The 23,198-nt window shown below is 35.1% G+C and overlaps 1 protein-coding gene across 6 annotated transcripts in view; it reads right to left on the reverse strand.

Moving 5' to 3' along the window:
• Positions 1-23,198, reverse strand: part of NIPBL (NIPBL, cohesin loading factor) — a 154,887-nt gene that overhangs the window by 19,910 nt on the left and 111,779 nt on the right. For all 6 annotated transcript variants that reach the window (XM_027878714.1, XM_027878719.1, XM_027878715.1 and 3 more), the window contains 19 exons: positions 19,672-19,854; positions 15,439-15,636; positions 15,183-15,254; positions 15,008-15,097; positions 14,283-14,386; positions 12,774-12,860; positions 10,938-11,169; positions 10,149-10,300; positions 9,276-9,356; positions 8,225-8,325; positions 6,953-7,091; positions 6,660-6,742; positions 5,556-5,688; positions 4,534-4,677; positions 2,155-2,244; positions 1,695-1,909; positions 1,489-1,591; positions 632-730; positions 387-533 (listed from right to left, as the gene is read on the reverse strand). In XM_027878714.1, coding sequence (XP_027734515.1) covers positions 387-533; positions 632-730; positions 1,489-1,591; positions 1,695-1,909; positions 2,155-2,244; positions 4,534-4,677; positions 5,556-5,688; positions 6,660-6,742; positions 6,953-7,091; positions 8,225-8,325; positions 9,276-9,356; positions 10,149-10,300; positions 10,938-11,169; positions 12,774-12,860; positions 14,283-14,386; positions 15,008-15,097; positions 15,183-15,254; positions 15,439-15,636; positions 19,672-19,854 — 2,453 coding nt within the window. The remainder of the gene's footprint in view (positions 1-386; positions 534-631; positions 731-1,488; positions 1,592-1,694; positions 1,910-2,154; positions 2,245-4,533; positions 4,678-5,555; positions 5,689-6,659; positions 6,743-6,952; positions 7,092-8,224; positions 8,326-9,275; positions 9,357-10,148; positions 10,301-10,937; positions 11,170-12,773; positions 12,861-14,282; positions 14,387-15,007; positions 15,098-15,182; positions 15,255-15,438; positions 15,637-19,671; positions 19,855-23,198) is intronic.

The raw sequence follows: 23,198 nt of genomic DNA on the forward strand, positions 1-23,198 counted from the left end.
TCTACTCTATTGGAACACACAAGACTCCTTATAGATCTGGATGGTAATACTTTAAGCCGTTGGATAAAGCTTATGGGTAAGATACATGCAAGCAGTCTTTTCCATTTTACTAGGGTTCATCTAAGGAAATAGAGGAAGATTTTCACTTCATATCACCTTATTCAAGATCTGTTGAATCTGAATATCAGGTTGAATTGCTTTATGCAGCATAGTATGCACATGACCTACTTAGCTCAGAAACCCCTCACAAACTTCTTTTATCATCTAACTAGCAAATGAGCAGTACTTGACTAAAATCCTGACATGGATGCTAAGAGCTAGTGTTATCCTACAGTTAAATTAACATACGTCACTTATTTTATCATAAATACCACAAGTCACCCTACCAATATCCTTTCAATCAGCATGTCATAATACTGCTCAGCAAGCTGAGGGCGACAGAGCACAAATCGTCCAAGCAGCTCCACAGCTGCTTCTCGTACACTGGTGGAGTTATCCATGAGCCGCCCATGAACTCCTCGCTGCATATCCAGCTGAAATAAACAAGTGAAACAAAGATTCAAAATAAGAAACAAAGACTTATTTTGCAACAGAAGAACACATGTGCATGAGGGATATTTAATCTTTTTACCCTGGCTAGAATACTGGGATCTACAGCAACAACTTCAGACAAACACTTCATGGCTTTTGTTCGGACAGCAATTGCATTTTCACCAAGTACACGCAGAATCTAGTAGGAGAACAAAAATAAAGATTCAGTTGTTTTGGGAAGGTAGCAAGCATTGATTAACAACAAAAATGCACCAGAATAACATACAAACAATGTAACTAAAATAATAATAATCACAATCACAAAATAAAATGTAAAAACTAAAACACGAATTTATTTTTTCAGGGAGTAAAAGAGCGCTAGTAAAATGCTAGTGTTGTTTCATGGCACTGAAAACTAGACATGGATATTTACTAGGATTTGCTCTTCTCTAAGATGGGTCATAAGTTTCTTAATTTCAAATTCTGCTTTGCTCTTCTCCCACAAAAAGCAAAGAAATGACACTCGTCAAACAGCAGCTTCCACAATGACAGCAACATGCACTGTGAGCTAGCGGACAATCTGGCTTGTATCTGAAAACTGTATTACACTCAATTTCATGAATTAATCTTATCAAATGAGCGTGCATCTTACAGAAGCTGTGAGAACTATTTCACTGCCTTGTAATGATCCTATTACAGTGTACATATAATGATTCTGCCATGTACATACATGGGCAAATAAATTAATGTTTGTACATTATGACATACAAAATGAATGCCAGAAAAAGAAGCATAATCACTTATGACATCAGTACAGAATCTGAAAATACACTGTGTTTCTGTGGCCTGTTAAATACCTCTAATCAATAATAAACAGATATGGCACATTACCAAAAAAGGGTTTGGAATCAGAAGCCAACTGTATTTTGCTGTACTACGACTTCTAGCAGGATTTACCTGTGTCAAATAAATATCGAAGCTCTGGGCAAACGGCCTCATAGAGGCCAAGTAGCGAACAATCAAACATGCATCCTCATAGTCCACAGTGTCAGAATTCATCCTGCAACAAATTCCATGTGTTAATTAGGACATGTTTATACAAAAAAATCATTTAAAACATCAAATGCATGGCTAATAAATGAGTAAGGGGTACTGAAACATACTTTAATGTACTGAATTGAGATGGAGTAGTTTTAATGATGCTGCGAAGAAACTTTTTGCGACTTTCTGCTCTATGCATAATTTGTCCTGTGGTCTCAACATCTTTTGCATGATGAGTTCCTTCAGATGAATCCTCATCCTTCTGAGATTTAATTGCTTTTTCTGTCTCCATAGTTGTATCACGGAACCACTGAGCTATATAAAACTTCCGAGAAAACTGTAGAAATATAGCAAATGCCCAGAAAACAAAACCAACAGAAACAGAAAAAGAAAATTAACAGACTTATAATAAGATTAAGGGAATCTAATGCACCAATATTATTTTAGAAAACACAATCAACAGTATATGTTAGGGTGACAATTTAATTGAAGTGCAAATACATATAATCAAAAATCATTTTATTCAATACACATTATTAAAAATTTTTTATATATGCCTGACAACAGAAAGCTGAAATTTACCACTAATGATGCATCAATTTCTGTGTTCTCATCCAGATAATCTAGCAAAGCCTTTTGCAGCTGTTGAATTTCGTCTTCTCCTCCTGAAACCTGTTAGAAGTATAAAGATAGTTATAAACTAGAATATTGCACAGTTGTACTTATCATCTGAAAATCCGCATGTCCACACATAAATACACTGAAGACAGTTGTTTGCATAATTGCAGAACATTAATAATTTTAACCAATTAGTTCTAAAGTCCAAAAAATATTAAGAGCAGAATAAGACTGATTTTAAAACACAATGACTGATTTAATTCATTTTTGTTCTATGATCTTGTGTGAGGACCCTGTCACAGAGGAAGAAAGAAGGGCCAAATCCATAAACCACCTTTATTTCCTCAATATTATACTGAAACACATTGAGCCTTGCAGTTGCTGAAGTTACAGCAGTGAAAGTTATTGGGTTTTACCCCCAAAATGAATGAATTCAAGAGTTCAGAGCATGTCAACAATGCACATATACTACTAAAAGTTTACAGATATTTAGGTATATACATTTAGCACTCTAATATAGGTGCAAATTGTGAGTAGAAGTTCTGGCCTTTGACCAATTTGAAATTCTGTGGAAAACTCACTACATACAAGGGTTGCTTGATGCTTAACTGCCTAACTATTTTCAAACAAATAAAAAACCCAAGAACACATGAAGCCTGTAACAAAGCACATTCAATAATCGTTATGAAAATAGAAATATAATTTCTGGTTTAAATTTCTGCAGCTACAAAAAAAAAATTTCTCTTCAGCAATGAAGCTTGTAGCTTATAACCACCTTAACTTCTGTATTATCAGCACTGACTGAGAATCTCAACACAAATACAGCAGATAACACAGCTTGCAAACATCAGCGAGGGAGAAAGGTATAGTTAACAAGCCCAAAATTTCACTGTATCAGGAGATAAACCAACGAAAAGCATGCACAGGTGTTCAAATGAACTTGACAATTTATGACAGATTTCTACAAAAAAAATCTACTGTTTAAAAATGTCAAACCTGAACAGATTTCCCCCTAAAACTAATTCTATGAATAAGGAGTCCAAACCACAGCATTAAGGAATATCCTGGTAACACTAGTGCACAGAAGAAAATATCCAAGAGAGTCTAAGTACTCTACTTAGCAGGAAAGAAAAATGTGTGGAGGTGTAAGTTCACTTCTGAATGAAGATAATAATCTAAGTTTCTGATGACAGCAGCTACCAATGGATGTTCTTATTTTCTTGCCATTTGAACAGCAAAGTGAAACTCAGCTGTCATGTACCTATTGCTCTCCTGTTAAATAAAATTTATAAATAACAGAACACTCTGCCCTGATTGATAGTACCGTACCACACACCTTCCAACACGGATGGGATTGTCTACCGTTACCAATGTTAAGCTTCCTGAGTAAATGAAAAAAGTGTTTCTAGCATTCAATTGCCCACAGTAATATTATTTTTTGCAGATACCAACACCTAGCAATTATCTGACCCTGTAAAAAGACCAAACCAAATAGAAAAATTCAGGTCAATGTTCAGTTATGTATCTTTCTAGAATATCTTTCAATAATATTATAACTTCTGGAGATAAGGAAAGAGAAAAGGATTTTTCTGAAATACTTCCTCCCTAAGTAAAATGTAAAACTGTCAGAACTGCTGTCAACAGTGGAGAATTATAACCCCTTAGTAAACAGAAGTATAAATTATATTAAGCCATGGACATAAAGATTTGACAGTAGATGTTGTAGAATATTCTAACTGACAAAAGTTATGGGAAGTATCAGTTTCATAAACGAGTAGATGATTTTTTAGTCTGTAACTGGATGCCTGTAAAATTTAGAAAAATTAATCTAATGGTCACTATAAAGTGCAAGTAATAAAGATCTGAAGTCTTTTCAGGTAAGTAAAAGGGAAATGCTGAGAACAGTTAGCAGATCAAAAAGAAATTAATAGTGTCCATAAGAAAAACACAATTTTTAAAAGGACAAATAGGACATGAGATTTTCTCATTATATTACGTACTGCTACCACTTTGCAATTGCAAATGCAGTTACGTATGACTTTTTAAGGCCTCCTAAGATAGAATACAACTGTTGCTCCATTATTTTCTCCCTGTTGCCACAAGAAAACTGGCAAACTGGCTTACCCACTGCAACAAAAAATTCACAGGATCACTACAGAGATGGTGCAAGGAAGACACGAGCTAACAAATGTGATACTAATAAATAGAGTATATTTGATTCAGAAATTTGAACAGTGAATGAAGACTGATTCTCCATAAAGTCTATTTTTCAAGTATCTTTACAATTTTCATGTATTTGAATGGATAGATCTCAATCCAGCTGGCATGGGATGTCTCACACACCTGTTTGAGGATTCTGGCTATAGATCCTTGATCCATTTTGCTAGTGACTGCATCTTTCCTTAGTCTTGCAGCTACAGTTCCAAGATAGTCAAGTGATGCAACTCTTAATGCCATTTCTGTAGATTTATTACTAAATTGGTGAACCTAAGAAAAGTAGAATAAATTGTTAAAAACAAATCTTTATTTATGTAACTGAGGTTCTTCTCACAAGAGACTGCTTTATCTTTTTAAAATTTTCACCTGACCTCCATATTGCATGTATGTAGCTTACTATTACATCACAGATACATTAATTACTTTACATTAACGCTTCTTTACTGAGTCTCCCTCTCTCTCTCCAAATATGCCCATTACTGTTCTTTAAAATATATATCTTCATTAAACAAAACGGACAACTAGAACAGTGGATGCTCTTTAACAGCAGAGATCTTAAGCACCATAATGCTGCTTCTTCATTATTCGCACAAATGTAAAGCTACATTTTCCCAGGAACAAGATCATGAAATATTTTTCCAAGAAACAGCCCAAATTACTGAGTTAATTACACTGTAATACTGAAAAGCAAATTCCCATTCTGTAAAATGACATAAGCAAAAGCTGTAATTGTAAGAAAACAAACCACTTACTTGCTTTCTGGTTCTGTGATGAAGGAACAGTCCAGAAAAAACATTTAATATGAATAATTACAGCTATTAGTCTGACTTTACTCCAAATTAATACGTGCATTTATTAGATGTTACGTAATGGCATTTTTTTGTGCTGAAAATGTAATGGAATAGTGGAACTGGACTTCCATGACAAGCTGTATACATATGATTTTTAGGATGTTCCATATGAATGATCCTCGAACCAAAATTTTATTATTTATGTATTACATAGTAGTAATACACTCCAGAAAATCCTTACATGCTGCATGTGTGTCAATGACCAGAAGGCATTTTTGTAGTAGTTTCAGCTGAAACAAACAAGTCTTCACTGTAATATAAAATAAATTCATACAGTTAGAAACAAGAATCCCTTACCAATAGCCTTCCTAATAAGCTAAGTAGCAACTCTGCAGCTGGCCATTCTGGTTTGTTGACTGTTGAAAGAAGATCTTGAATGAAGTTCTCAAACAGTGGCCTGTAATCCTCTTCCCCTTGTTTACTGCCACACCTGTTTAAAATAAAATGCATTTTGTAACAGAACTAGCAGAAAGTGTGTTTTATTAATTTACAGAGAAACAGCTTAAACAGTTATCACTCCAAGTTGCATTACAGGTAAAGAAGCCAATCTGTGATAAAAGAATTTTGTTGCTAAGATTTTTTTATTTTTAGCTCTGCAATAAAGTCTGCATTGACTTGGATAGGCAAAATAGGTAGAACTGTAAAGCTTAAGCTGGAGTAGGACAGTTGAGAGGTGGTATGTTTATATTCCTTAAGCTTGGTTTGATTTATCTGATAGTGATAAGACATCTCAGTATTATGCTTCACAAAGGTTACAATCAGAAAGTTAAAAAAAAAAATAAAAATCAGATTAAAAATTTTAAAAATCAGATTAAAAATTAAAAATCAGATACCTAATAATTTTTTACTTATATGTGACATCCCCAAGTTTAACAACATCAGAATCATGTAGAGAGATTGCTGATGGCTTATTAAATAAGTTTTTGGCTCTAAGTGTAGAAATTAATACAATAAAACCTAATGACATCTTCTTTGAAATCCTTTGGATATTCAGGTATGGAGTTTTTTTCCCTTTTGAGCTACTGACATTGCTAACTTTTAGGTTTTTTATATCTGATGATTGAATCAACATGGTTTCATGACTTATATATGCATATATATATATCAACTCAGCCTTCTTTTCCAGGCCTCATTTAAGTAACAGACCTCTAATAAAGGAATCCTACACAAACTATCAAACAGATACTTGAATGCTAAAGAATTCTACAACCTGCAGAATTTCTGTTCCACAAATAGTTTTGACTAGACGTGAAACTCCTAAGCATCTATAAAGTATAATGATATAAATAACTCTACATGTAGGTATTTATCGCTGTGCAGTGGTCAGGTTTGTCTTGAAGTATGACTGACTTCATCTGGAGCTGATTTCATCAATACACTAAAGAACACAAGAGTACTTACTTCTTAAGGAAAATAGAAAGGAAGTTTTGTGCTGTTCTCATGGCTGTTTCATAAGAGTTAGTAATAAGCACATCTTGATCCACCTAAAAATAATAATATAAATTTTTCTATTATTTTAGCATACACAGAACTATGATTTTCAGATCAGCATTTCTCATGCATCAAAACATTACAACAAACATAAATTACAATGTTTACTACAATACTGTAATAAAATATCATGTTATACCCACATGCATAAGTTACTTCCGCAAACACACACACACAAAGGTGACTTTTTAAAAATATCTTACTTTCTTGTTTGATTCCTCCTCTGAATTAGAATCTTTTTCTGCTGATGGTAAGTGCACCACACACTGAATAAGTTGCAGAACTAGTGCTGTTACCATCTGAATATACATAGGCTCTCCATCAGTGTCACTGCTGTTTAACCTGTTAATAAGAAAAAAAACAGCATTAACACTAAAAGTAAGCAAAAAGGACAAAACACAACAAAATTTTTTTGGTCTTAAATAGTATCTTTCAAAAATTATAACCACAGCTGGAAATCTGTATTCTAGATATTTATCTAGTTATTTGCTTATTTCATATGCAGTGTAACATTTGGACTAAAAAAACCAGTAAGTATTGTTCTTGGGCAGAAGAGGTGAATGGAAACAGCACTTGGGCTATCAGAGAATCTGTGAAGTTCATCCACTGAATGTTTAATAAACCAAACACCTACATGGTAAAACACTTAATAATAAGCTTATTATATATAATGCCATGTCCTCTTCCAACACAACACAACAAAATACATCAAACCATGGCCATAATGATTTATTATTTCTATAGGTTTTTAATGTATGTGAAATATGCAGATCTTTTAAACAAGAGGAAATAATGACCATGACCTGGATTGACTTTTACAAGTTACACCTATGGTAATCTGTGGTAGTAGAGCAGATTATAAACTTCAGCATGCAGGAGTCTGTAAGTGTGTCTTAAGTTGGTAAGAAGACTATGAATACACTCCATGTTTCTCCCATGACATAACCTAAGAAACAGCATGGTGTTTATTGCCCATACCTACATCAGCACCACCTATTGTTACCCTTCATAATGTGAAAAGATGATAATCCCTGACATACAAGATGATACTGAAATGAGACTGACTCCTGTCCCGGAAAGGGTGTACTGGGTGTGTCCTCAAAGAAATTCATCCAGAATTTTCCTACTAAGCTTTAGAAACAAAGAAATTATGTAAATCCATGCAAACAGAACTAAAAAATTGTCCAACAGAAAAAACTCTGAACACACACTGACATTACACTCAGTCACATTCTTCGCTGAGAAAAATAATAAGAGATTTCAATTATTTTTGTAAGTAGGCACTAAAGTGATAAAAACCAGTGATTATTACAAGAAATTTGTCAAATAATTCTTTCTTTGAAATCTCTACCTGCAAAAAGTGCAGCTTGTGGAGACACAGATTTTTAATGTAGTTATTACTGAAGCCTAAACTCCTACATCTATAAACTGTAAATGCTACAGTTTACAAGTTATTAATTTATGTCAGAAATTACCTGAAGTTTCTCAAACTCCTCTTGCTAGTCGGTAGCCTCGCAAGGGAAGTGAAAATTTCTTCTAGAATTAGCTGTCTGTGTTTTTCATACCGGGAGAACACCTATTTAACAGTTACATGATTTTTAGAAAATTACTTATTATTACATAACATACCACTTGTTAAAGACATGGTTAAAAATTATAATTAATGCATACCTTATTTTTAATAAGTTGATTTTCAATAGTCAATTATTTATTTAATTTTTTATAAAATAGATCAAAACAATTTCAAATACAGATTTTTTTAAATGTTCAAGTAACATAAATATGTAATGAAAACACCTTCTGTTTCAAAAATTGCTCTTAATAGTGTCATACACTACAAGAAACAAGAACACATGTGGATTGCAGAGCACAGCTGAGAAAACAGTTTTACTTCATATCCTAAGCTGTAATGTTTGTCTGATGCGACATGTTCTTTTAATTTACAGGGTCAGGACTGTTGAGTTTGTCTCTCTTTTGTCCGGGCAGGATACTGGAGTATATATCCCTTAGCAAGATGGAAAGCTCCCACTTGAACAAGCACATCTGTGTTCTATTGCATTTTTCCTGAAATAATATTTACCTGTCCTGTGCATTTTTTATGTATCCAGCTATTCTGAGGAAAAGAATTTATTCTATTCCATAGAAATATCATACTAGTTCTATACCTTATTTCACTGTGTAAGTTCAAATTTTAACACAGGAAATAAGGAAAACCACAGAGCTAAGATTTCTTACGATGAAAAAATGACAGGTAAGATGAAACGGTTTGTGTTTGCATTTTAAATAACAGCCAAACTCAAGAAACACCTTGCTTAATTAGGATATTTCTTCCTATAGAGTTCTCTGCAAATAGGGGCATCCTTGGTAGATATAATACTGTTTCTGATATCAAATTGTAAAAACATGCAAGAATAAATTTAATTCTACACTTCAGTTCTCTACTGGAGAGAAAATATGGCCTATGTAAATGACCAAATAACTCTCAGAAGCACAGGAGCATGAATGCACAAATTAAAAAATACTTACTGCAGTCACTAACTTGATGGCACATAACTGAAGTTCACTGACATTTTCTACAAAGAAGGGTGTTATTCCCATGGATGATACCTATCAATGGAAAGAAGTTACTGTAACTATATCTGACCAACAAAGTGGTATTTATGCAGTTTCACAAGCAGTTTATTCATTTAGCAGGTTAAGCATTCAAAAAGATGCATTACTTCATGTTATTTGCAAATAAAGATTTTATATTAGGGCACAGGTCCCATGAGGAGCAGCTGAGGGAACTGGGGTTTTTCAGCCCAGAGAAAAAGAAACTCACTGGAGACCTTATCCCTCTCTACAACCACCAGAAGGGAGGTTGTTGCCAGGTGGGTGTCGGCTTCTTCTCCCCTGTAACAAGTGACAGGATGAGAGGAACTGGCCTCAAGTTGCAACAGGGAAGGATTAGAACGGATATTAGGAAAAAATGATTCATGAAAGGGTTTTCAAGAAAGGGGAACAGGCTTCCCAGAGAAGCAGTGAAAGTATTTGAAGATGTGAAGATGTGACGTTTAGGGACACGTTCGAGTGGTGCACTTGGCAGTGCTGGGTTTAGGGTTAGATTTTACATTCTTAAAGGTCTTTTCCAATGCAAATTATTCTATGACTCCATATTCAAATACAATCAGGTTAAACTTTTCTTAAGTGTACAAGAGATGCCGCTAAAGATTCATAATTTAAATGCTCCTCTACAGATTACCTACTACACAACAAACTAGTCACTCTGATATTAAGAATTCAAAAGCTCGTACTGATCTCAAACTTCAAGTCACTGAGGCAATCATACTTTACATTTGCTCTAGGAGGAGCAACGCTAACCTAACATTCCTGGACAGAAATTTTTCTGATAAAACCTACCTGAAGAATAGTTGTATCAGTAAGGAGCTGTATCTCAAGTAACTCTGACAAGCTGCTGACAATGTCACAAACTTTGTTGTACAACATCACGATAACTCTTTGCTTGTGGGTGGAACACTTGGCACGTTTTGCTTTTGAACTTAAAACACCACCTAGAAAATGAAAAAATATATTCATTAATGTTTTCAGTGCTTCAAACAGCAAATACTAAAAAGATGATTGTCCTCAAAAAGTGTCCCCAAAACAACTGCATGACTACAGCTTGTAAAAGCAATTTAAAAAATTACTTAATAGCATCAACTGGAAAGCAAGAATTTCACATAATATTAATTTTTATATAGGCTCCAAGTTCTGGATCTGAGACTAGAAAGGTTCTTGAAATTGGACACATTCATCTATAGGTATGAACATGGCAACAAAAGGCTAGAAGCTAAGTAGTTTTCCTTGAAATAAATCATTATATACAAGGAGATTATGACTATGAAATGATTTATTCCTATATGTAATAACACAAAAGCTCATTGTCAAACTTCTGAATACTTTCAATAATTTGGTTACACTGACATTACTGCACTAACTCAAGTTGCTGTATGACTAAGTTCTTCAGATGGCATATTTCATTTCATCATTCTCAATCTAACATAATGCATGAATTCAGGATGCTGTATTTGGTTTGGAAGAACTATAAAAGTTAGAATCTTATTCCAGGAAGTCATAAAATTTACATCCTCATACAGTAGATTAAGTTTTCATAGCTTTTAACATGGGAAGATTTGTTAGCATACTAACCACCATGAGGATCCACTCTATAGACAGGATCATACTGAGGATAGAGAGTGTTCTGCAAATGAAATTTTGTGTACTGAATAACTCTTTCTATTACATCCTCAATATATACAGCTTTGGGCATATTTGGTGATGTCATAATATTGATAGCAGTAAGACAAGCATCAGCAGATTTTGTCACTCTTTCCATAATAAGGTCTCTCCATAATCTCTCCTCATCTTCAGTGTCATTATTCTGCAACAGTAAAGAAAAACAGAAGAGTGTGAACAAGAGGTCAAATTTTTACTCTTAACAAGCAAAACTTAACATACACTCATGTAAAATATTGTATTTCCTTTTTGATACAAAAATAGTTTGTTTTAAAAATCAAGTAATGCTTGTTTTACTAGTAACATATTTGGAACATCTCCCTAAGTTACAGGTCTTCAACGTCGAACTCTATTCTTCTGCTAGAACACAAAAAGCTCTCTGTGTCTCACTCAGAAGCACTACAAGGGAAGATTGCCACATCCTCTATTTAAGACCAGCGTAAGTTAAGCAAAATCTAAACTCATTCATCTGGTGCTCTCTTCAGTGACACCAGTTGCTGCTTTGATCAATCTAATTTTCGCCACTAGAGGGAATTCTTACACAAAAAGACTGTCACAAGTCACATGAAATCTGGAAGTACACTACTTTCTCTGCATCACAGGACAACCCATCTATTATCAATGGCTTTAAAACATCAAAATGTATTCAGATTTAACACAGGCTACAGAATCCCTGTATTACTGTGTTTGTAAAAGGTATAAAAGCAAACATAATGAGATTAATTATGACCATCCAGCCCTACTTAAATACCCTAGTGACATTATTATAGCAAAACTAGGTAGAATTTCTCACAGCTTCTCTGGTACAGATAGAGCTTCCAAAGAAAAAGTCTTTACTGCCTGTATGACACCACAGTTAACACTGCTGGCTTTTCTTGTAAAAATAAGAGGTTAGTGAAACTGTAACAACTTTCCCTTTTGCAGCACAAGATTCTAAGCCAATATCACAGTTCATAATATACATGCGATACATAATTGTAGAATAAACAGAAATCTGCAAATCAGGAGGTCCCTGCAAATTTCTCACATACTGGGGTTAAGGTGCTCCTTACACAATCAAGCCCTTAAAAAAACCCTAAGTTAATTTTGTTTCCTAAGTAATCTTGAAAATTAAAAGAATATTAAAGCATCCTTTGCCTCCGAAAAACATTATGAACATGGAGGTGAGATATCTTCACTACACTCTAAAAGTAGTTAGCTTACTCCTTAGCAGAGGCTTTCTTTGCCACAAAGATTGGAATAATTTTTAATAGTTTTAGGAACCCCCCTCCCCAAACTAAAATATTGAACTTCTTGTTAATTTGATTTACATTAACAACTGCAACTTTGCAGTGTCAGAACAGATTTAAACAAAACTCTTCCTCCTTAATGCTCAGGAGAAAGATATGATCCATGTGAACACTACAGTACTTCCTCCATCGTGTAAGGGATTTTATGCAAAGAAATGTCCAAAGCTGCAAGTTACACCAGAATCACCATGAATGTTTCAGGATGAAACTATAATATCTAAAATGAAACAAAAAAAGAAATTCAGTTGCTCCCAATACACCTGTAAGTTATCAGTAAAACATATTTACTACTGAAAAAATATCATTAAATTTTACTTCAAATATTAAAATTTGGCAAACATGCACGTTATATCAGAAATCCCTTTCACACATACATGTAGTATTTAAATCTATCACTAAATAGGACTCAAGTGAAGAAAACTCTACATAATGTTGTGAAATTATGTAATTTGAAGCTCACATGGTTAAGTAAAGTAGAAAGCTTTGATCCATCTTGAATGTTCTTCTCCAAAATATTCAGGACTTTCACTGTTTTATCTGTTGAGAGCTAAAACAAGAAAAGAAACATGTCAAACAACTGCAGGAACATAAAGGTTTCCAAACTGCTGAAAAGAATGCCAAGGCATGACAGCAAACCTTGTATAACCTGAATCACTTAAATTGTAAGCAATTTGACATAAGGAGAATGCTGATACTAAAACTCCAATAGGTAAAATATATACTAGGACTGCAATTAAACTGCATTTTCAGCCAGCAAAATCCATGGAAATAGATTTCTAAATTGTCATTAATATTGTATAGATGTTGCATACATTTTTGTTTCTAGAAGCCTATCAAATCCAAGTATGAACTATGAATTCTAACTGACCATATGGAGCTTTATTAGCAGAAAATACATACTGCATGAACAAGCAGATATAAATTACCTGATACTTGAGTGCTAATAAAAAGGAAACGTATTCTTAATGTTAACTTAAAATAAGTAGCATATTGAAAAAAGTAACTCAAACTCACTGACCTTCTACAGAATTATGATTAAATAATTTGCAGAATATGCTAAATTTGAGGAGAGCCAGTTTCTCTCATCTAGATACTACTACTCACCTTTGGAAGCAACAAAATCCTGATTTTATTTATATATGTATGTATGTGTTTATGTGTGTGTGAAAAATACAGAGCAGAGGTTAGGGGTGAGAATTGTAAGGAAAGAGAAACACTCATGCCACCAATATACTATAAAGAAAGGCAGGGAGATTGAAGGAAAGTCCAGAAAGAGTATCTAAGGTTTAAAGAAGTTTGGAATAGTCCAGAGTGACTATTATAGTAAGTGGGAGCAGGCAAAGAGTTTAACATAAAACTGTCCAAAGTCATGAGTTCCAGGAAGATAAAAGAATTCAAGAACACTGTTTCTAGAGATATGACTTCAACAAGTTTGAAGCAATGAAAGTCCCCTTAACTGACAAAGGGGACTGGCAAAGAGACTCAGGCACAGAGAGTGACTCTTGGAGAGATGAAGGAAGAATGCAACTCTCTGTTGCTAGCTGGATGCCATACATCTACATTGCACTGATGACATATATGAGAAAAGGTGGATTTTTTTACTTTGCCAGCAGGTTCTGCTTTACTGTGGTTGCTCAAAAACAGCTGTAAGGAGCAAAGCGTAGAGCTTGATGTGCTTTGGTGAAAGCAGGTTAATTGTTTTAGATTTCACTGCTCAGGCACATTGTATTACATATTGGCATACAGTCAAAACTGACACAGAGGAGGACCTTTCAAATGGACCTTTCAACAAAAGCGTCCCAGCTTCAGAAAGAGTAATAGTTAGGATGTGGTAACTTTTTAAGCACTTCAGCTAAGTGAGATGAAGCTCAAGTGTTCTTCAGGTGTGCACACCCCAAGAAAACCCGAAGAGGGTGGCATGTTAATCAGCATTTTATGTTCAAAAAAAAGGTAGACTATGAAGATGTACCTTGTCCATAATCCCCATTGCCTTGATTTTTGCAGACTCGCTACCCAACTCATTAAGCTGATGTTTTCCCAGTAGCAATTCCTGTGGAATCTCATCATCATCACCTTTTAATGAAAAAAAAAAAAAGGTACAAAATTAGCAATTATATTTCTAATTAAACTTCAAGGAAAACAGTATTGTACATCAAATATGAAAAAGTCAGCTGAAGAAAAAGAACTGATTGTCCACATAGGTAGTATCTAATGGTTCCAAATAGTTAGCACCTAACAAAGACTGATAAATACAACTTCTGGTTTTGTTGAAACAATGACTAGTCATTAAATATGACTGGTACTGAAACATCCTTTAAGAGCCTAACATGAGGCACCAAAAATTTTTAATATAGCAAAACTCACTTATTGCAGCTCTTGTGCCACCACTTTCAACTCAGTAAAACAAATATAAAACTATTGTAGCCCTGAAGTCAACATGTCTCAGCTATAAATGCCAAAGGACTCTGCTGCCTGAATTGAATAACCAAAATCTGTTGGGTCAAATTTCTCTGCTGTTGAAATTTGAAAGGTAAAGGCCACCACTCAAGGTGGAAGCCATATAAATCCAGTATACCCTAACAAGGGGCATGTAATTAAATCACCAAGAAGTAGCCTCAAGTGTTTAGATACAATTTTTTATGCTTCTTGTGTTTCTAATTGGAGAAAGCATTTTGAAAATTTCTGACGTATTACCAAAAGCTGTAAAATCCATGTCTTCCAGATTTTCCAAAATATTCTCTATTGAAGCAGTAAACCTTTTGAATGTTGAAGAATCCATCATTTCTGTTGAAAAAAGAAATTAATCAATAATTATTTTAAATACAAAGCAGAAACTACAAACTGTGGAAAATAAATCTTCTAAAATTACCTTCAGGTGTAAGTTTAGGTTCATAAGCTTTCCTCTTCTTTTGTTTTTCTTTTTTCTTCATTTTTCTAGCCACTAATTAAGAGAAAAAAGAGTGAGGCAAATACTTTCTCAAAAAATTAAATAAAGGATTCTTTAAATTTCTTACAATTGCATTCAATATGGCATGTAATTATGTTTATTTTAAAATGTTTAAGATATCCGTTAAAAAGGCGCTAGTATTATGGAATAAAATTAAATTTTTTAAGTGATCAGTTACCCTCACTGAGGCTAGGGGGAGAAGAATAATCATCCATATCAGAGTCATCAGGACTGCGATTACGGTAACGACCACTGCCAGAAATCCTCCTTCCTTCATGGTAGTGACCACTCCTCCTGTGGTCACCAGAACTTCTTCTGTCATGTTCTTCATACTCCCAAGCTTCATCTCTATCCTTTTTGTGTCTTTTACGAGAAGCTAGAAATGAAATGTGTTTTCATTTTAAGTACAGAATTTTCAATAGCTCAATGTTGAACATTTTTAAACATTTCTTAGATGTGTAGACGTGTTGCTTAGGGACATGGTTTAATGGTGGATCTGGCAGCATTAGTTGTAGTGTTGGACTTCAGGGCCTTAAAGGTCTTTTCCAACCTAAATGATTCTATGATTTGCAAGTTAAAACACTCTTGTATAGTTGCTCAGTAAATCAAGCAAACACTTTAAAACTACTATATGTAATTCTGCTTTGGATTATTCTAACTTTTTTTTTTCCCATGAAGCTGGCAAAGATACTAGAAAACAAAACAAAATAAAATATGCAGGGCATCTATCCTTTTAACCAAAGTAAGGGAAGTGGAACGAACCAAAATAAGTTTCATCCTTTCACGAGAGAACATTCGTTATCTAAACTGCGACTCTTTCTGGATGTTCGTGTTCCAATTCAGTGATTGCTTTGCCCATCTGACATACCAGGTACCTATAAGACTTTGCAATATATTTCCTTTAAGATATTCTGTTTTGCCAAACAACTAAAATTTTGTCTTGTATACATTGCAGGAAATTCATGTAAAGGAGAAAGCTGGAGTCACAACTCCACAGAGGGTTATTGTAACTACTTTTCAGGAAGGACCAAAAAGCCCAGTAAAACTGAATGTTGAAGAAGCTGGGATAAATATTGTATACAGCTATTCAGTGAAAATAATAAACCCCTCCCCACCCTGAGACGATAACTGCTCTGCAATGGACCCTAGAGGAATCCCAATTCAAAATACATACTACAAAACTCTTGCACAGAAGGGGTCCAAGTAATTTAAGGTAATAACTCAGTTCAGGCCTAGAGCTGTGCTGCTTCTGGATTAGACTTCCTTCTGGAGAAGCAGAGTCATGTTCTTGCTGCTGGAGCTACCAACACTGTTGAGAGAGTCAGCTGTGATGGAAGTAGTGTAGGGCCATCTTGGACCACTCTGTGGGTAGGAAATTGGCTGGATGGTCATACTCCAAGAGTTGCGGTCAATGGCTCAGCATCCAAGCGGAGACCAGTGACAAATGGTGCCCCTCAGGGCCAGCACTGTTTAACATCTTTGTTGGTGACATGGACAGTGGGACTGAAGGCACCTTCAGCAGGTTTGCTGGTGACACCAAGCTGTGTGGTGCAGCCAACACACTGAAGGGAAGGGATGCCACCCAGAGGGACCGGACAGGTTTTGGAGGTGGGGCTGTGTGATCCTTGTGAAGTTCAACAAAGCCAAGTGCAAGGTCCTGAATATCAGTCAGGGCAATCTCAAGCACAAACACAGGCTGGGTGGAAAACGATTGATGGCAGCTCTGAAAAGCTGAATGAAAAGCTGGGCATAAGCTAATGAAGTGCATTTACACCTCAAAAGGCCAACTGCAACCTGGGCTGCATCCAATCCAGCGGCCAGTAGTTCAAAGGAGGTGATCCTGCCCCTCTACTCTGCTCTTGTGAGAACCCACTGCATTACTCTAGGGCCCCCAGCATAAGGAGGACATGGATCTGTTGGAGCAGGTCCATGAAAACGGCCATAAAGATGATCATGGGGCTGGAGCATCTCTGCTGTGAAGACTGGCTGAGAGCTGGGGTTCTGCAGCCTGGAGAAGAAAAGGTTCTGGGGACATGTCCACTTCATGGACGTGAAGTGATACAACAAGGGGTAAAATGTTTAAACTTCAAGAGAGTAAGTTAAGATTAGATGTCAGGAAGAAATTCTTTAGTGTGAGGGTGGTGAAGGCACTGGAACAGGTTGCCCAGAGAAGCTGTGGATGCCCCATCACTGGAAGTGCTCAAGGCTGGAAAGATCTTGAGCAACCTGGTCTAGTGTGGCATCCCTGCCCATGGCAGGGGGGTTAGGATTAGATGACCTTTAAGGCCACTTCCAACCCAAACCATTTTGTAATACCTAGAGTAAATGTTTATGGGAGAGTAAACATTTATGAGAGTTTATGGGAAAAGGCTTTACACAATGAGACAGTATTTTGTGGAGGCAGATGAAACTTGTCTCCACAGTCTACAAATCATCTGTAACACTTTAAGCTCTGTGGGATAAATTCTTACCCCAGCTACATCTCCATGAGAAAAGTAACTTCCAATATTGTTTTCTGTCAGAATTTTAGATTGACCAGTTTATAGATGCTGCATGGCAAAACAGAATGTGCTACAATTCTGCTGGCTCTACAAGACAAATAACATGAACATGGGAACAGCAATTCACAATCACTGCTCTACAAAATTTATTTTGAAGTCGCTAAAATTCACTACAAATTTAAGTTTTAATAACCTTTCAAGAGTTAGTATGGGTTTTATACATAAATAAATACTATTTGGAATATAAAAATACAATTTCCTTCTGAATGCTGCCAAAAGTCCAATTTTAGGCAATCAGAATTATTCAGAAACATGTATTTGTAACAACACAAATCTATCCAGCGTACTTGTCACAAATCTTTCACTCTCTTGATCATTTTGTCTTGTTTTAAATTTAATTCAGTTCTACAGTTTTCTTTAAGTAATATTATAACTTATTTTTAAGCCAGATGAACTCACTGAATTGTTTAAAATGATGGCCAGATCTCCTGAGTGGATATTATGAAACTAGAATCCCTTAAAGTACATAATTACTGTGAAAGTTTTCCTTAACTTGCTTTACTTTATATTTAAGACTTTCAAAAGCCACTATGGCTACTATGTAGATTTAAGTATCTGAAATTCTTGACAATTCTCTCCATTCCCAACCAACTTAAATAATTTTCCTTAGTTGATTAATTTCTTTAAATTCACTGTTCCAGATTATTAACACCATAAACAGGTGATATGATACAGTAAACAGAGAATACAGAATCCTGAATGAAGCAACACATCATTAATCCTTTCCCATAATCCTGATTGATCACAACTTACCTCAAGATGCCACACTCACAGACAAAGCAGCATTATTCAGTTATAATTAAAAGGGAAAACAAACCAACAAAAGGACATTCTTTTCAGCTTCTTTGATAAAGATCAGAGGTAGGACTATTATAATTTTAACATGTATGTGTGCATAAGCACTGTGTTTCTGTTGTATGAGAACCCGAAATGTATTAAAAAGAGGAAGAAACAAATCTTTCTCTTTTGGACCTTAAGAAATACTAAAAAACCAAAACACTTAATGACCTCACAGAAGTTCATTAAGATGTTTACATAAACAGAGGTGCAAAGCATCTAAAGTTGGGAAAAATCATTATACAAAAGATTCCTTTGCAGGTGAACAGTCACAGGCACTTCTCCTGTAGCCCTGCACCACTACAGAGCTAAGACATTAACTCAGAATGAACTGATACCCTCTGTTGTAACAGTTTATTTTCAGTGCTGGCTAAGTGCACGACCATAGAGACAAACCGACTGTACTCTTATTAACAAGTAGGAATTGCCTTCCTAACTTAGAGGCAAATAATTTTTTTGACTTAGGAACTTTACGTGATTGCACAGCAAAATTCTAACAAGAAGCTTCTTCTCTCCCTTTAAAAACAGTTAATTCAAGAACAGTACCATTAGCAAATGGTATTTTGAGAACCCATCAAAAGCAACTCTAGTTTTTCAAGCAATATGACAGGGAAATACTAGAAGAAATATTTAAAGAAACTTCTGTGCAGTAAGAGTCTCAATTTATCATGTCAGAAAAATTCAAGACAGGATCCTTCACTTTTTGCATCAATAAAACTAGAATAATTTAAAAAGTTATATCTAGGCAGTGGCTTCCAATAAAGTAATCATGAAAATAAATTTAACAACTAACTGCTTCTCATTTTGAGTGACAAATGGAAATCAAATAATTTTTCTTTAAAAAGAAAAACAAGGGTTCTTGGCCAAATAGTTGTCAGGACAGCAAACTTGTTTTATTTGCTTTACAGCAAATATGGTTTTGGATAGCCAACTTAAAAGAAAATGTGTATCTTTTTCTAAAAACAAAATATTAGCTTTCTTTAGCTTAAGGAACAGAATGATGTACTACTTACATTCAAAAGCTTCTTCACTGTCATTGTCTTCATCAGAACTGATTTCAGCATATTTTGGTTTCTCATTAACTGTGCTACGTTTGCGCTTGTTCATTTTCACACGTTCACAAAGTGGCATGGTGGATTCAATTTCTGCCAGGAGCTCAGGAGGCAACTCCTTTAACACTGACTGATCTATGCTACCTATTAGTGGAGAGTAAGAAGAATAAATGTGAACCTGAAGACAATAAAGAGGGCCCAACACTACAGTCCTTTCTCAGGAACCACTTACAGGACATCCATTAACAATATCACAGTACCTGGATGTTTTTGACAGACCTTTTTAAAGTTGCACTTACTGTTCAAACTACAGTTAGAAATTAACACAATAAACATTTCCTCAAAAAAAAAAATATTGTGAGATACACAAAACAAATTCACACTGCTGAATCACCTTTGTAAAATTATATCCCTTCTCTACTTCCACAAAGCTTAGCCTTTTTCCAGTTCATCCTCCGAATTTAACAGGTTTTCTAACAGTGTAAGTAAATTATGGATTCTTAGTGCCTCCTTAATATTTCTGTTTATTTTCATTCAAATTAATTAGTTTACACAAGAAAGTAATATTCCCTTTTCCAGACAATCTGGCAAAACCTTTGGGGTCTTACCCCTAAATACAGGTCAAATCATTGATTACCCAACCTCCGCCTCAGATTTTTTCTTACCTCCTACTGGTAGTTTTATGACATAACACAAATTTTTGGTTGATTTTGTCACAAAATAAAGTTGAATTTTTTTTATTTAATACAGACAAACAGCTAGCTGAACCACACATCAGGTTTCTTTTACACAGCGGTAAACAGGTAGACAACCTCACAACATTCTCATCACATTTTGAAACTAAGATTAGATCCATATGCAGCCTGAGTGAAGGAGATTTGCAGTCAAAATTCTTCCAACTGACACAGGGAAACCAAATTAATTCAAAGGCATTTCTTGGGGATTTGTTTATTTCATGTCTTATCTTTATTTACCAAAGAATCTACTGCACAGATTTGAAGATTATGAGACTACACTGTTGATCTTTTTCCAGCAACAGAACAAACATAAGCCAGGAGTGCCTCTCTTTCCATGCCAAGGCATTCTAATATTATTTTAGGAAGGGAATCACCTGCCAATTGCCACACATACACACTCCTCCCAGAAAAACATCTTCTGGATGATTGCATTCACTAAATTATCACCCTAACTTTGTAGAATTTATTCCATTTTTACACTAATATCCTAACTTCTAATGTAAGAATAGTCTTTGTATGTTTTTCTTTCTCTCTTTAAACATCTTTAATTGGAATTAGAAGAGCTTAAATATGAGATTCCAGCATCAAAATTTTTAAAGAAGTTTCATATATTACCATTTTCACATATATACAGCCATAAAAACTGCCTAGAAGCAACAAAATCAATGATTAGAGAATTATTTTAATGTAATTGTCAAAAATATTCAGCTAGTCATCTCATCTAAGTGCATTTAAAAAAACCTGCAATTTAACTTCAAATACTGGGGGTTTTGAAGTGAGGTAGGGAAACATATACTAAATAAAATGATAGTAAAAGTTGTCCCTGCTTCCTTCATGCTGTGGTCACGTATGTGTTAAGTGCCCATCCTTACATAATCATCATGTGCCAAAGTTACCTAAATTCTCAATATTGCTCTCAAAAATATTAGAGAACATTTCAAGGTGTGGTTGACCATGTTTCTGTGACATGTTAATCTCTGTGGGCTTGGCACTTGGTTTCAGACAGGAAGAAGTGTGCCAGCATGGGCAGATCACATCCTCTGTGTACCAGCAGCTGACTGGACGACAGCCAGGTCTAATCTGGATGCTGCACAGCTGTGCTCCTGAGCAGAGGTGCCCCCACCCTTTGAATGCCTGCACAGTGCCTAAAGAGCTTCACATATACAAGTTTTAAGACAATTTCCATAGGTGAAATTGATATACAGCCCTAGATCCTGGTTTTGTAATATGTGTATTCAATTTTATGCCATTGGTAATTTAATTAAAATCAGCAGGACTACACACATAGCACAAAGTCTACAGTAAATCTGGCTAAGCAAAAACATTGCAAAAGACAGCTACAAGGAGCAAAAGTTGCATTAAATCCCCAAACTGCAAACAAAACTCACAGGCTGCTCTCCTGCCTCCTAGGAATATCTGTTCTTGCTTTTTTCCCTACTGATTCTTTGTTTTGTACTCAACATTTAAATATAAATAAATTTTCATAGTGTTCATTACACATTAAGTATTTGTAAAAATAATTTTATTTCCGTCTCAGAAGTTCCAAGTTTTTATGTTCTCCAGTGCTAAATTCAACTAATGCTTGAATTGCACTCTCTCATGTTACAGATATTTCAGATGATAGTATAAGCTTACCCTTTTTTTTGTTATGAAAGAAGTAAAGCTTACTTTATTCAAGCAGGGAACAGCAGAAAAGAGAACAAATAGAATTATTATGAAGTTCTCTATAAGCTATCACTAAAGTTTTTTTTTGTCACAATGTTCCCTGGACTAAATGTGTCACATGCCCAGTTTCCTTAGCTGCTGAGGATTGTAAATAACCAAATCTATAGAGTTTTGCTCATGCAGTACAAAGGTGTTAAGCACAACTGCACATGCATGTACAATTCTGATATACGTGGAAAAGGACTTCTCATCCTTTTTGAAGAAATTCAGGAATATTCTGTACTTTGGGACAAGTCATGAGCTTGTTAATACTTATTTTACTGTATTATTTTATGTTACCTCAATTCAGTGCAACCCAAAAGTCACTGGAAACATCTTACTAAATTCCTTCTATAATACCTCCTTACGTTGTAATGAAGGTACTGTTTATTTGTTCAGGGGAATAAAGAAATCCTTAAGAGAATCCAGTTCATTGTAAGTATCTGGTTACATGGCAACAAGCATTAGGTTATAAAATCCATGCTAATGCCTTTTCAGTTTATGGGAGACTTTTCTAAAACAATTAAAAGAATATGCAACACAAGCCTCTTTGAAATCTACAAAACCCACGTATGATCATTTTCAATTTTCCAATTTCTTTGCTAAGACCTAGTACCTATGCATTTTTTTCACTTTGATCAGTTACATCTGGCTAAAGCTTGCATTAAATAGCAAAGGAGAAAGTAACTTTACTAAAAAGTTACTCCATAAGTTAATAAGAATGTCCCAATATACTTCATCAATGGAATAACTCCTTTTTCTGCAATGAGTGCAATCAGTGTACACAACATGCCTGAAATGCACTTTAGCACGAGTGTAATTTCAAAGCTGCTGCAATTATTAAATGGCCAGTTTTCACGAACGAAGAACCAGGGAAGGTCTTTACACCTTCCAGCCTGCGCATTGGATTTTTTAGGTGAGACACAGTGTGCGCGGAACTGAGCCCACCCTTTAATCCTGAGGTTCATCTGCCGGGGCCAAGCGAGCTTGGACGGTGGCAGCGAGGTCCTCAGGACGTAGATGGATTGCCTTACAGGGCTAACGAGC

Source organism: Empidonax traillii, unplaced genomic scaffold (genome assembly GCF_003031625.1).
Source record: "Empidonax traillii isolate 1590-97213 ecotype Southwest subspecies unplaced genomic scaffold, ASM303162v1 scaffold44:size1908036, whole genome shotgun sequence".
NCBI lineage: Eukaryota > Metazoa > Chordata > Aves > Passeriformes > Tyrannidae > Empidonax > Empidonax traillii.